At 44.0% G+C, this 12,192-nt stretch overlaps 1 protein-coding gene across 1 annotated transcript; it reads left to right on the top strand.

The window, feature by feature from the left end:
- Window positions 1-355: 355 nt before the first annotated feature.
- Window positions 356-1,354, top strand: NPBWR1 (neuropeptides B and W receptor 1). The gene has a single exon (XM_084848077.1). The coding sequence runs from the start codon at window positions 356-358 to the stop codon at window positions 1,352-1,354; it is 999 nt and encodes a 332-aa protein (XP_084704203.1).
- Window positions 1,355-12,192: the final 10,838 nt, after the last annotated feature.

Below are 12,192 nucleotides of genomic sequence, written 5' to 3'. Positions count from 1 at the left end.
GCCAGGGATATGTTGAAATGTAGATTTATTGATATTTAACATGTGTTTTCCTTAGGACACCTGGAGCATAGGAGTGATCCAAAGTGCAAAGATACGAAGGATGCATGGTGCAAGAACTATTTGAATGAAAGGCTGCATCACTGAAAAAAGAAAATACTAGGAAAGGTAACTTGCATGAAAATTAGCTGATCCTAAGCAGCTTCAAGGAATAAAAACTCTGAAGCCAATCTCTGATACAATGCATTTCAAATGGATTGATCTAACTTACGAGATTTTGTAAAAGGTCCGAGCCTACTTGGCTTTCCTAAACTAAACAGCATTTATCTGATGAAACTGCTCATTGTCACTCTAGACAATGGATAATTTTTCCTCCCAGCCTGAGCCCAATGCTTCCTGCACTGATATGGATGTTGGTTGCTACAGGACAGGACACCATTGGCACAATATGTCAGTCCCGCAACTGATTCCTAAATTCTACATCGCTGTGCCCATCATCTACTCTGTGATCTGTGCTGTAGGACTCACTGGAAATTCTGCAGTCATTTATGTTATCTTAAAAGCTCCAAAAATGAAGACAGTCACCAACATTTTCATCCTCAATCTGGCCATTGCTGATGAGCTCTTTACTTTGGTGCTTCCTATCAACATAGCTGACTATCTTCTGTTTCAGTGGCCCTTTGGTGAATTCATGTGCAAACTGATCATCTCCATAGACCAGTACAACACTTTTTCAAGCATTTATTTTCTAACTGTCATGAGCATCGATCGATACCTTGTGGTGGTAGCCACAGTCAAATCAAAGAAAATGACCTACCGCACCTACAGGGCTGCCAAGATGGTGAGTCTGTGTGTCTGGGTTTTTGTCACTATCATTATCTTGCCATTTAGTATCTTTGCCAAGATACATACTGAAGAGGGGCGGTCCCAGTGTGTTTTTGTCTTTCCCAGTCCAGAGAGCTTCTGGTGGAAGGTGAGCCGTCTCTACACCCTGATCTTGGGTTTTGCCATCCCCGTGTCCACTATTTGCATCCTGTACAGCACCATGCTCTACAAACTCAGGCGGATGCATCTCCACAGCAATGCTAAAGCCTTGGACAAAGCAAAAAAGAAAGTGACAATCATGGTGCTGATCATCTTGGGAGTTTGCCTCTTCTGTTGGACACCCTACCACCTCAGCACTGTGGTTGCCCTCACCACAGACATCCCACAAACCCCTGTGATCATTGGAATCTCCTATTTCATCACCACACTGAGCTATGCTAACAGTTGCCTCAACCCATTCCTTTATGCCTTTTTAGATGATACTTTCCGGAAGAGTTTCCGAAAGCTGGTCGAATGTGGAACGTCCTCATAAAAACCCCAGTCTCTTTATAGCCCCTTTAAGATGAGGTGATGCATTTTGAATTTGAAGAAGCTTTGTGAAGCATGATTGGAAGGGAGCAGCTCTGACCATATACCAGTCAGGAATTGGCTGTTCCTGTTCTTCAAGTATTCTTGACTGGATGGAAAAGCTTGCTGAATCACCACAGTACATCCTCTATGGCATCCTATTTTCCTCTTTGTTCACACTCCACCTATTCATTGTAGATCCCTCCCATTTTGGTATGGTATGCAACATTGTTCCTTGGAATATTAACAAGAAACAGCAGAAGCAGAATCATAATGATGCAATATGCACGGAAAAGTATTAGGTGAAAAAGAAAGTTATTTGATGTTGATATTGCTGGAGTTGTGTAAAGCCAAATAAAGATATGCAGAGTGCCTTTGCTTAATGAATCTGAATGCTACTAGTTTTCTAGCTGTGATATCTTCCTCTGTCAAAGATAGAGGATACTTTCCTCTATAATATTTTTATTACAAATTAATTGTATATTTGGCAAGGTGATTTGTGGAAAAGTAGTATGCTTTTCTGCAACACAGGTAAGGAACCTTTTTCTGTTGACGGGTGCATTTCCTTGGGGGTAATGCCAGGTGCTGCATGCCTAGAGGAGGCAGGCCCAAAGCCAGTGGTGTGTGTGGCCAGAGTCAAAAGTAGGCAGGGCTACCCCTTTCCTCTCTCCCTTGCTGCTACCCCATGTTTCCATTGTCTTTCTGCCACCTTTCTCTCTCTCTCTCTCTCTCTCCCCCCATCTAGTTGGTTGTCTGGGAGCAGCCAGATGGTTGTTGCTAGTGGTCTGAACTGGTCACTTCCAGGGGGCTTTTGAAATGGGCAAGGGCTGCATGTGACTCCAGGGTCACAGGTTGCCTACCCCTGTACTACAGCTCCCACGCATTTAATGGGGGGAGAAATTTCCCAATGGATGTGCTCCTAGTTTATTCTTTTTCTTCCCCACATTAAATCTCACAGTACATGACAAGTTTGGGCACATGCTGTAATTCCTTTGTATTATTATTCCAGAAAAATACTATAATTACTTTTAAAAACACTTTGTACAAATCTTCTGTGTACAGACTTTATTAGATGGGAGCATTTTGCAAAATAATGTACCCTCTAGTATATATGCCATAGTTTGGACTTTGCCACATATTTAAAAAAAGCATCCCAGTCCTTCTTTTTAGGTATGGAAGATAAGTACATAAGGACAGTCTCAGAAGTCAATTAATAATACAAGGTACTTAGCAGCAACTTTAGAAAATTAAGGGTCCCCCCCCCCAATAAGATTTAAATATTCATGATTCTTTTACAAGACATCTTTGTTTGTTTCTCTGTAAGTGCCAAGTGAAGATGGGAAAAATAAATTATTCTTACTTGGCAATGTGTCTTGAGAGCCACCTTCAGTAGGAAAAGAAAATTTCCAGCCAAGCATAGTGAGTTACTCTAAATACCAGTTATCTTGAGGAGCTTTAGATATGCTTTCTCACAAGGTTTCCATAAGAGTTAACTGATGTCTGCCGAATTCCTACTACTAATTAAGAGAAGTTTTGATGATAATCTTGCCAAAAGTAGGGGGTTAAGTCCAATGAAAGTGTCACGATCCTATGATGATCTGAATCCCTCTGTTCAGGTGTTATAGCTTAGTGCAGTCTTTCCTAACCTGGTTCCCTCCACGTGTTTTGGATTTCAACTCCTGTCAGCCCTAGCCAGCATGGCCAATGGTGAGGAATCCTGGGAGTTGTAGTCCAAAACAACTGGAGGGAACCAGGTTGGAGGGTACCAGGGTAGGGAAGTCTGGTTTAGTACTGCTTCAAGGCCTGAATCCATAGGTCCTCACATACAATAGTTGGTTGTGGGTGTGCTGTTGTTGTGAAAATGTAGTTAGTGTGGTCAATGCTGATCAGCACAAAAAGTCACCACTTACAGGGCAGATGATGATAGAAGATATTTTCAGTCCCAACAGCTCCTTCCCATGAGTAATTAGTACTTCAGTCCTGACAAAACTGGCCATCTGTTCTGCAATCCATATATGGTCCCACATGTACCCAAACCAGAGGGATTCAAAAAGAGTGACAAAACTACCCATGCAACACATTTTTTTATACAATCCTGAAAAGAATCTGTGCAGACACTTGTTCCCATATACTGGTCACCATCACAGCATGCAGAGATTATACCAAGATACAGCTTGCTTGACTACCTTTTAGATTTGTGTTACATTTGGGTGCACCATGAAATGCAAGAGGAATTTGGTTTCTTCTACTTTGCTACCTTAATTTATATGGCTGTATCTCACATCAACATTGGGGTGGGGGGGATGGCTCCTTCTCCCCTCAAGAAAAAAATTAAAATTGTTCCAAATACCATGTGAAATTATTTCCAGACGCAGGATTTGTTGATTGATTTTCGAAATCTATACTTTGCATTCGCCCCATACCCAGAAGGAATACACAAAATACAAGTTATAGATTGAAATAATAGCCACAATATTAATGAACCTGTATAATCAGCAACAGAATAAACTTGCTCTTTTACCTCCCCTCCTCCAGCCCCCTCATGGAGTTAGCTGAATATAAGATGAGAGCTAGAAGGTGATGATTCCTTCCTTGCTCAGCTGCCCTCACCCTGCCTCAGTGTCTTGGCTTAGTCCTAAGGCTGATGCTTCCTCATCATTGCTGGCCCCAAAGGAGTACCTGGCAGCCTTATCACTTCCAAGTCATTGAACCTTTGGGGTCAAAAAGGCCACCATTGCCCAAGTTTCCTTCAATCCTGTAAGACTATGTAGGGTAAGATTCCATTCACTGATACGATGCTCAGTGAAATACCCTGCACATCCCTCACCTATCTGTTCCAGTCACTATACCTAAAAAGGATATTGTAGAGCTGGAAAAAGTGCAGAAAGAGCCAAGTAAGGTGATGAAAGAGCTGGAGCATCTCCCCTGTGAAGGAAGGTTGGAACAGCTGGGATTGTTTAGCTTGGAAAAAGGAGGGTAAGGGGAGACATGATAGAGGTCTACAAAATTATGCATGGTGTGTAGAATGTGGATGGGGAGACATTTTTCTCCTCCTCACATAATACTAGAACCAGGGATCATCCCATGAAGCTGATTGGTGGGACATTCAGGACAGATAAAAGGAAATGCTTCTTCACATAGCGCACAATTAAACTATGGAATTCACTACCACCGGATGTAGTGATGGCCACCAACATGGATGGCTTTAAAAGTGGGTTAGACAAATTCCTGGAGAAGAAGTATATTGATGGCTATTAGTCCTGATGGCTATGTGCTACCTCCGGTATGAGAGGCAGTGAGTATACACCAGTTGCTGTGGAACATGGGTGGGAGGGTGCTCTTGAGCTCATGCCCTGCTTGTGGTTTCCTGGTTGACAGCTGGTTGGCCATTGTGTGTACAGAATGTTGGACTAAATGGACCCTTGGTCTGATCCAGCATGGCTCTTATTATGATCTTATGTTCATATCCAGACTATTGAGTGTCAGGCCATAACAGGAAGCTAACTACTTCCCTCAGTAGCATTGAGCAGGCAAAAAACAAACAAACCTTACCTGCAGCCAATCAGCAAAGGAGCAAAAATTGCCATTCAGCCCTGTCAACAGCAACTAATTAATTCCACACTGGTTAATCCCATAAATGCATAGCAATCAGGTGGGGAGGCAGGCTGACACTTTGCATCACACTTAGGCCAAGGAGAAACACTTAAATCTTCATGAAGATTTAAACCGCTAACATTTAAATCTGCACTCTTCACATGCCCCCCTAAAGACAGGCTGACTAGGTGCTATTCTAGTCAGCAGATCCCAAAGGGTGAGGGTAAAGAATCCAACACATGCAACAGAGGGGAGGAGCAATAATGTTGTTTGCAATAGCAAACAGTAAAATTCACAGCATCTGAAATATCTGGCTGGAGTATAAGACTATCAATGGCTACTAGTCATTATGGCTATATGCTACCTCCAGGATCAGAGGCAACATTCCTCGCAATACCAGTGGCTGGAAATCAACAGTGGGAGGGTGCTATTGTGCTCATGTCCTGCTTGTGGGCTTCCCATGGGCATCTGTTTGGCCACTGTGGGAAACAGGATGCTGGATAGGACTTTGTTCTGATCCAGCAGGGTTCTTCTTATGTTCCTATGCTTCCCCTCATTGTGCACCATAGTTAATTAACAAACCAGGATATCAAACCGTGGTTTGACCCTGGTTTAATATCCTGGTTTGTTACCTAACTGTGGTTTGAACAAGCCCCAGTTTCCCATATTCTTATGCAATGGGAAACTGCTGTTTGTTACAAACCATGAATGGAAGCTTTAAACTTACCCTGATTACTCTCAAAGGAGAGTGGAAAGGGAGAGTGGCTTGAGCTTGCTTGTGCACAGAACAACAAACTATGGTCCGAATCGAGCCATTGTCTTCCAGTCTGTACGGTAACAACAATGTCTTGGTCTTGTTATCAACTGGGATTGTGCCTCAGTTAAAACATAATGTTTCCAGTCACCAAAGCATGATTCTGCAATGGCTAAAATGATAATAACAACAGTCAGGTTCAGGGCTGCTGCACCAGCCTGTTAGCTTTTTTATTTACTCTCCAGTAGTATATTTTACATATTACACTGATGTTGAATAGGGATGGCAGAGAATTTCTCCACGAATCTCCGGGAGGCCGAATGCCAACGCATTCGGGCCCCTGAAATTGTTGGGGAAATTCTCCGCCACCACCCCCGGGATGGGACTTACCTCCTTCGAATGTCCCTCTCAGTGGCAGGTCCCGGAGGCGTTTCGGCGGCGTTTCGGTGGTGGAGGGAGCGGCAGCCAAACTTCCGACCAGCTGCCGCCACTGCCATTACAAAGTAAAGTAAAGTAAAAAAAATGTGATAGGCTATGTAACGATTTACGTAGCCTATCACGGCTAGATTTTCAAAGTCAGCTGTGATAGGCTACATATATCGTTACGTAGCCTATCACGGCTGACTTTGAAAAAAAAAAAAGCGTGTACGCAAATGGCGGCGCCCATGGGCGCCGCCATTTGCGTTCCTTATTTGGGCACGGGTAGCCTACGTAAAGATTTACATAGACTACGGCAAAAATAAGGGCAACACAAATAGCGTTGCCCTTATTTTTGCCGCAGTCTACGTAAATCTTTACGTAGGCTACCCGTGCCCAAATAAGGAACGCAAATGGCGGCACCCATGGGCGCCGCCATTTGCGTACGCTTTTTTTTTTCAAAGTCAGCCAGGATAGGCTACATAACGATATACGTAGCCTATCATGGCTGACTTTGAAAATCTAGCCGTGATAGGCTACGTAAATCGTTACGTAGCCTATCACTTTTTTTTTTACTTTACTTTACTTTTTTTATTTCACAGCCGGGGAGACGGGGCGCTCCCCCCCGGCCTGAATTTCAGCGGCGAGGGATGGGGCGCCTCCCCCCCAGCCTGAATTTCAGCCGGGAGGGGCGGGGCGCCTCCTCCCCTGGCCGGAATTTCAGGGGGAGAACTGGAGCGCCTCCCCCCCACCGCGAAGCAAACTGCGGGACCAGGTAAGGGACTTTCATCCATCCTTAATGTTGAACCAACTACTGCACTGGCTACCTATTAGCTACCAAGCCAAGTTCAAGGTTTTGGTGTTAGCATATAAATAGGCATGTACGAAACACTTACCTGGTTTCGTCAAGGGACATCTGTGGGGGGGGGAGGCGCTCCATCCCTCCCCCCAAAATCTTTGCCGCAGTGACATCCGGCCGCTGCTGGGCTGCTCAGGGACACAAATGGTGGCCGCCGTAGCCACCGCCATTTGCGTCCCTTTTTTTCACCGTGATAGGCTAGGCTACATAAATATTTACGTAGCCTATCACAGCAAAAAAACGGAACACAAATGGTGGCAGCTACGGCAGCTGCCATTTTCGTTTCCTTTTTTTTCCCCATGATAGGCTACGTAAATATTTATGTAGCCTATCACGGCCTCCACAGGGATGCAAATGGCATCCCTGCATTAGCTGTGATAGGCTAAGTAAGTATTTACGTAGCCTATCACAGGAAAAATCGTGGAGCGAATGCACTGGAGCGAAAAATCATGGAGCGAATTCACAAAGCAGCGCGAACAGCACCAGGTAGGTGCTCCATTTTGCACAGCTTATGCAGGGGGGGCTTCATTCCACCATGGATTTCGGGGGGCTGAATGCATTGGCATTTGGCCTCACTGAGATTGGTGGCAGAATTCTCCGCCATCCCTACATACAAAGCCCTGAATAACTCGATACCAGCTTACCTCCTAGGTCGTCTTCCCTGATACAGACCTGTGTGATTGCTAAGATCACTTCTGGATGTACCATGACCTTCTGACTGCTATCTGGTGGCAAACTGGAAGCAGGCCTTCTCTGTGGTAGCACCTACTTTATGGAATGCCCTCCTCCCTGGTATATGGGGGGCACCGACTGTGGTGTGTTTTGTTGTTGTTGTTCAGTCGTTCAGTCGTGTCCGACTCTTTGTAACCCCATGGACCATAGCACGCCAGGCCTTCCTGTCCTCCACTCTCTCCCAGAGCGTGCTCAAGTCCCTATCATTTTATCAGTGATGCTATCTAGCCATCTCATCCTCTGCCATCCCCTTCTCCTTTTGCCTTCAGTCTTCCCCAGCATCAGGGTCTTTTCCAGAGAGTTTTCTCTTCGCATTAGGTGGCCAAAATATTTGAGCTTCAGCTTCAGGATCTGTCCTTCCAATGAGCACTCAGGGTTGATTTCCTTTAGGATTGACTGATTTGACCTCCTTGTAGTCCAAGGGACTCGTAAGAGTCTTCTCCAGCACCACAGTTCGAAAGCATCGTTTCTTCGGTGCTCAGCCTTCCTTATAGTCCAGCTCTCACAGCCATACGTTGCTACTGGGAAAACCATAGCTTTGATTATACAGACCTTTGTCGGCAAGGTGATGTCTCTGCTTCTTACTATGCTGTCTAGGTTTGCCATAGCTTTCCTCCCAAGGAGCAAGCGTCTTTTTATTTCATGGCTACAGTCGCTGTCTGTGGTGATCTTGGAGCCCAAGAAAGTAAAATCTGTCACTGCTTCCATTTCTTCCCCTTCTATATGCCAGGAAGTGATGGGGCCAGATGCCATGATCTTCGTTTTTTTAATGTTGAGTTTCAAACCAGCTTTTGCACTCTCCACTTTCACCCTCAGCAAGAGGCTCTTTAGATCCTCTTCACTTTCTGCCATTAGGGTGGTATCGTCTGCATATCTGAGGTTGTTGATAATTCTCCCAGCAATCTTAATTCTGACTTGTGATTCATCCAACCTGGCGTTTCTCATGATGTCCTCTGCATATAAGTTAAATAAGCAGGGCGACAATATGCAGCCTTGTCGTACTCCTTTCCCAATTTGGAACCAATCGGTTGTTCCATGTCCGGTTCTGACTGTTGCTTCTTGACCCTCGTACAGGTTTCTCAGGAGACAGGTAAGGTGGCCTGTTACTCCCATCTCTTTAAGAATTTGCCAGAGTTTGTTGTGATCCACACAATCAAAGGCTTTAGCGTAGTCAATGAAGTAGAAATAGACGTTTTTCTGGAATTCTCTTGCTTTCCCCATGATCCAGCGAATGTTGGCGATTTGATCTCTAGTTCATCTGCCTCTTCGAAACCCAGCTTGTACTTCTGGTAGTTTGACCCATCTCTTTCCCCAAGCCTCCCTTGAATGACTGTGCTGCCCAGTAACTTTGCCTATTAATTATTATGCTTTTAGCTTTGTTTTTTAAAAATATTTTAAACATTTTAAATAACGAGTTTTTGTATTTACTATGATGTATTTTAATCTCTGATTCTGTAAACTGCTTAAAGATGTCTTTTGATATGGTTAGTGTTATATAAATTGATGAAATACTACTACTACTACTACTACTAATAATAATAATGTAGTTCTTCTTACTCATACAAAGCACGGTGCTAAGCACACAAGTGAGAAAAGACACTAACATCAGAATGTAGTTTGAGGACTGGATCCAGGATCATACTACAGCAAGTGGAGGCTACTTGTGGAGTGGGACTTCTGTGTCCTCTCCTCCCCGCAAGCCCTCCTCTCCTCTGTGCACCCTCCAAATCTGCCCCAGAGGGTTGGGGAACTTCTGGGGGGCCCTCCAGATGAGATTTGAGCTGCACATCTCAAATTTTGAGAGCTGCAAGCTGGAGGAGGGGACACAGAAGTCCCTTTCTGCAAGCAGTAGCCTCGGCTTGTGGTAGGGCAGTGCTGGACCCAATCCTAAAATTTTTCCTAAACAGAACAACTAACACACAGTGATGCAGTCATATAAAATGTAAGATTAGAAAAGTATACAGTGGAGTGGAGTGGAGAGAAATACAAGGCTGAATAAGATTAAAGTTTCTTGAACAAGGCAGAGAGAGAGAGAGAGAGAGAGAGGAAGATAGAAACAGGAGTAGTGGAGGCTGGTGGCTCCACTGTCAGTGGGCCAGTGAATCCGCTCTGGGTTTCAGTCAAAACCAGTCAGAACTCTAAAGGAGCTATCCAGGGTGCTTCACACCTAGGATAGCTCCTTCAGAGTTCTGACTGGTTCTGACTGAGACCTGGAGTGGATTCACTGACCCACTGACATCAGAACCACCAACCTCCACTGAACAGGACCCTACTCACAGAGATATGGATTCAACATTGCAGTGTCAGAGCAGGGATTTATTCTCTTTCAAGGTTGTTTCATGTTGCAGAATGCAATAGCTATACATTCTTGAATTCTAAACAATTACTTCAGTATTACATTATAGGCAATTACTTCAACTCCTGTGTATATAATATTTCCTGTGCATGTACCCAATTCTCAATACTTTGCCTCAGGATTTCCAAGGACACATATGCAAGGAAGAACAGAACAAGGATAAGGTCAGCAGCTGTTAAACAACACCAACATAATGCTATAAAGCACTCAGCTGTTATATATAAGTATTTCAAATGGGCATTTTATAATACAAGAGGTAAAATTCAGTTGTGCATGGTATATGAGCATGATAAGCCCATATACAAAAAAAAGGGGAGGAGACAATTAAACTAGGATGTACCTGCCTCTGTGCGTCTTGGCTTCATTGTATTGTCTCCATTAATGTAGATAGGCTTCAGGCGGTGTACCATGCACAATTGAATGATACCTGTTGTATAATAAAATGCTCATTTGAAATTGTTATATATTGTTGGGTGCTTTATAGCATATTTTAATATGTAAGGAAGGGACCATCAAGTGATAAGAACATAGGTAGAGCCATGCTGGATCAGACCAAGTGTCCATCTAGTCTAGCATTCTGTTCACATCATGGCCAACCAACTGCCCATGGGAAACCCACAAGCAGAACATGAGCGCAACAGCACCCTCCCACCCATGTTACCCAGCAACTGATGTACATAGGCATACCATCTCTGATACTGGAGGTAAGATATAGCCATCAGGACTAGTAGCCCTTGACAGTCTTATGCTCCATGAATTTGTCCAGTCCCCTTTTAGAGCCATCCAAATTGGTGGCCATCATTACATCAGTGGCCTTTAGAGGGGTTAACCCAATGATCCATAATTTGGACAGGACCAAATCTTGGTTGCTTTCCAAACACATCTGGATCCCCTTAACCTAGAAGGATACTGTATATCTTACTTTAAGTAGAAAACACCTAAAATAAGCACAGGAAGTTTCCTTCTACCAGGTCATTATTCATTCATTTATTTATTACATTTATATACTGCCCAACAGCCAAAGCTCTCTGGTCAGTTCACAACAATTAAAAACATAAAATACAACACAATAAAAGATAATATAAGACTCTGAAAGTTTAAAAGTAGCATGTAAAACCAAAGTAAAACCCTACAGCACTTACAACCAGGGAAAGCCTGGATGAAAAGATGCATTTTTAGGAGGCGCTTGAAAGATGCCCCATTTTCTGCCTCCTGAACTTCATGGGGGTAGGTGGGTGCCACTACAGGGAAGGCCTACCATTGGGGTTCTTCATGGCACCATCCCTTCCATTTTGGAATGACCAGCAAGGACTCCTCTGACAATCTTAGATGTCGCCTGGGTATATATAAGGGAAGGCGGTCTGCTAGGTATCCTGGTCCCAAATTGTTTAGGGCTTTATACGATAAAAGCATAAACTTGTACTAGTTATACTAGAGAGCCAGTGTGGTGTAATGGCGAGAGTGTTGGACTGGGAGCTGGGAGATCCGGGTTTTAGTCCCCACTCGGCCATGGAAGCTCACTGGGTGACTTTGGGCCAGTCACAGACTCTCAGCCCAACCTACCTCTCAGGGTTGTTGTTGTGAGGATAAATTGGAGAGGAGGAGGATAATGTAAGCCGCCTTGGGTTCCTCACAAGAGGAAAAAAGGTGCGGTATAAATGCAAAAAAATATAAATGCAAATGCAATAATAAATACTAGTCTATCTATCCCAGTATTACCTTGACTGGCAGCAGCTCCCCAGGGTCTCAGCCAGCAGGCAGAGGTCGCTTCCATTTTTAACTGGAAATGCCAGAGTCTGGATCTGGGACCTTCTGTATGCAAACTAAGTGATCTGCTGCTGAGCTACACTTCCTCCTTAGAGACAGAAATCAATTTTCACTTTAAAAGAAAAAAACACATTTAAGTAAGTTCAGCACTGCTTTGTGCTATTCATGTTTGTTTGTTTGTTTGTTTGTTTTAAAGCAGGCTTAAACTGGCTACTCTTACTCTGAAGAAAGCCACAACCTTACAGCCCCAATCTAGAATGTGCTCCCTATCTGGATTGGGGCCCAGCACTAGTTTCTATTCAAAATAAAAGTGGCCACTTCAAG

The sequence above is a fragment of the Heloderma suspectum genome, chromosome 4, assembly GCF_057233095.1.
Source record: "Heloderma suspectum isolate Gila_16-S chromosome 4, 16-S_ref, whole genome shotgun sequence".
Taxonomy (NCBI): Eukaryota; Metazoa; Chordata; class Lepidosauria; order Squamata; family Helodermatidae; genus Heloderma; species Heloderma suspectum.
The sequence above is the reverse complement of the archived record's forward strand: the minus strand, read 5'-3'. Positions and strand labels throughout refer to the sequence as shown.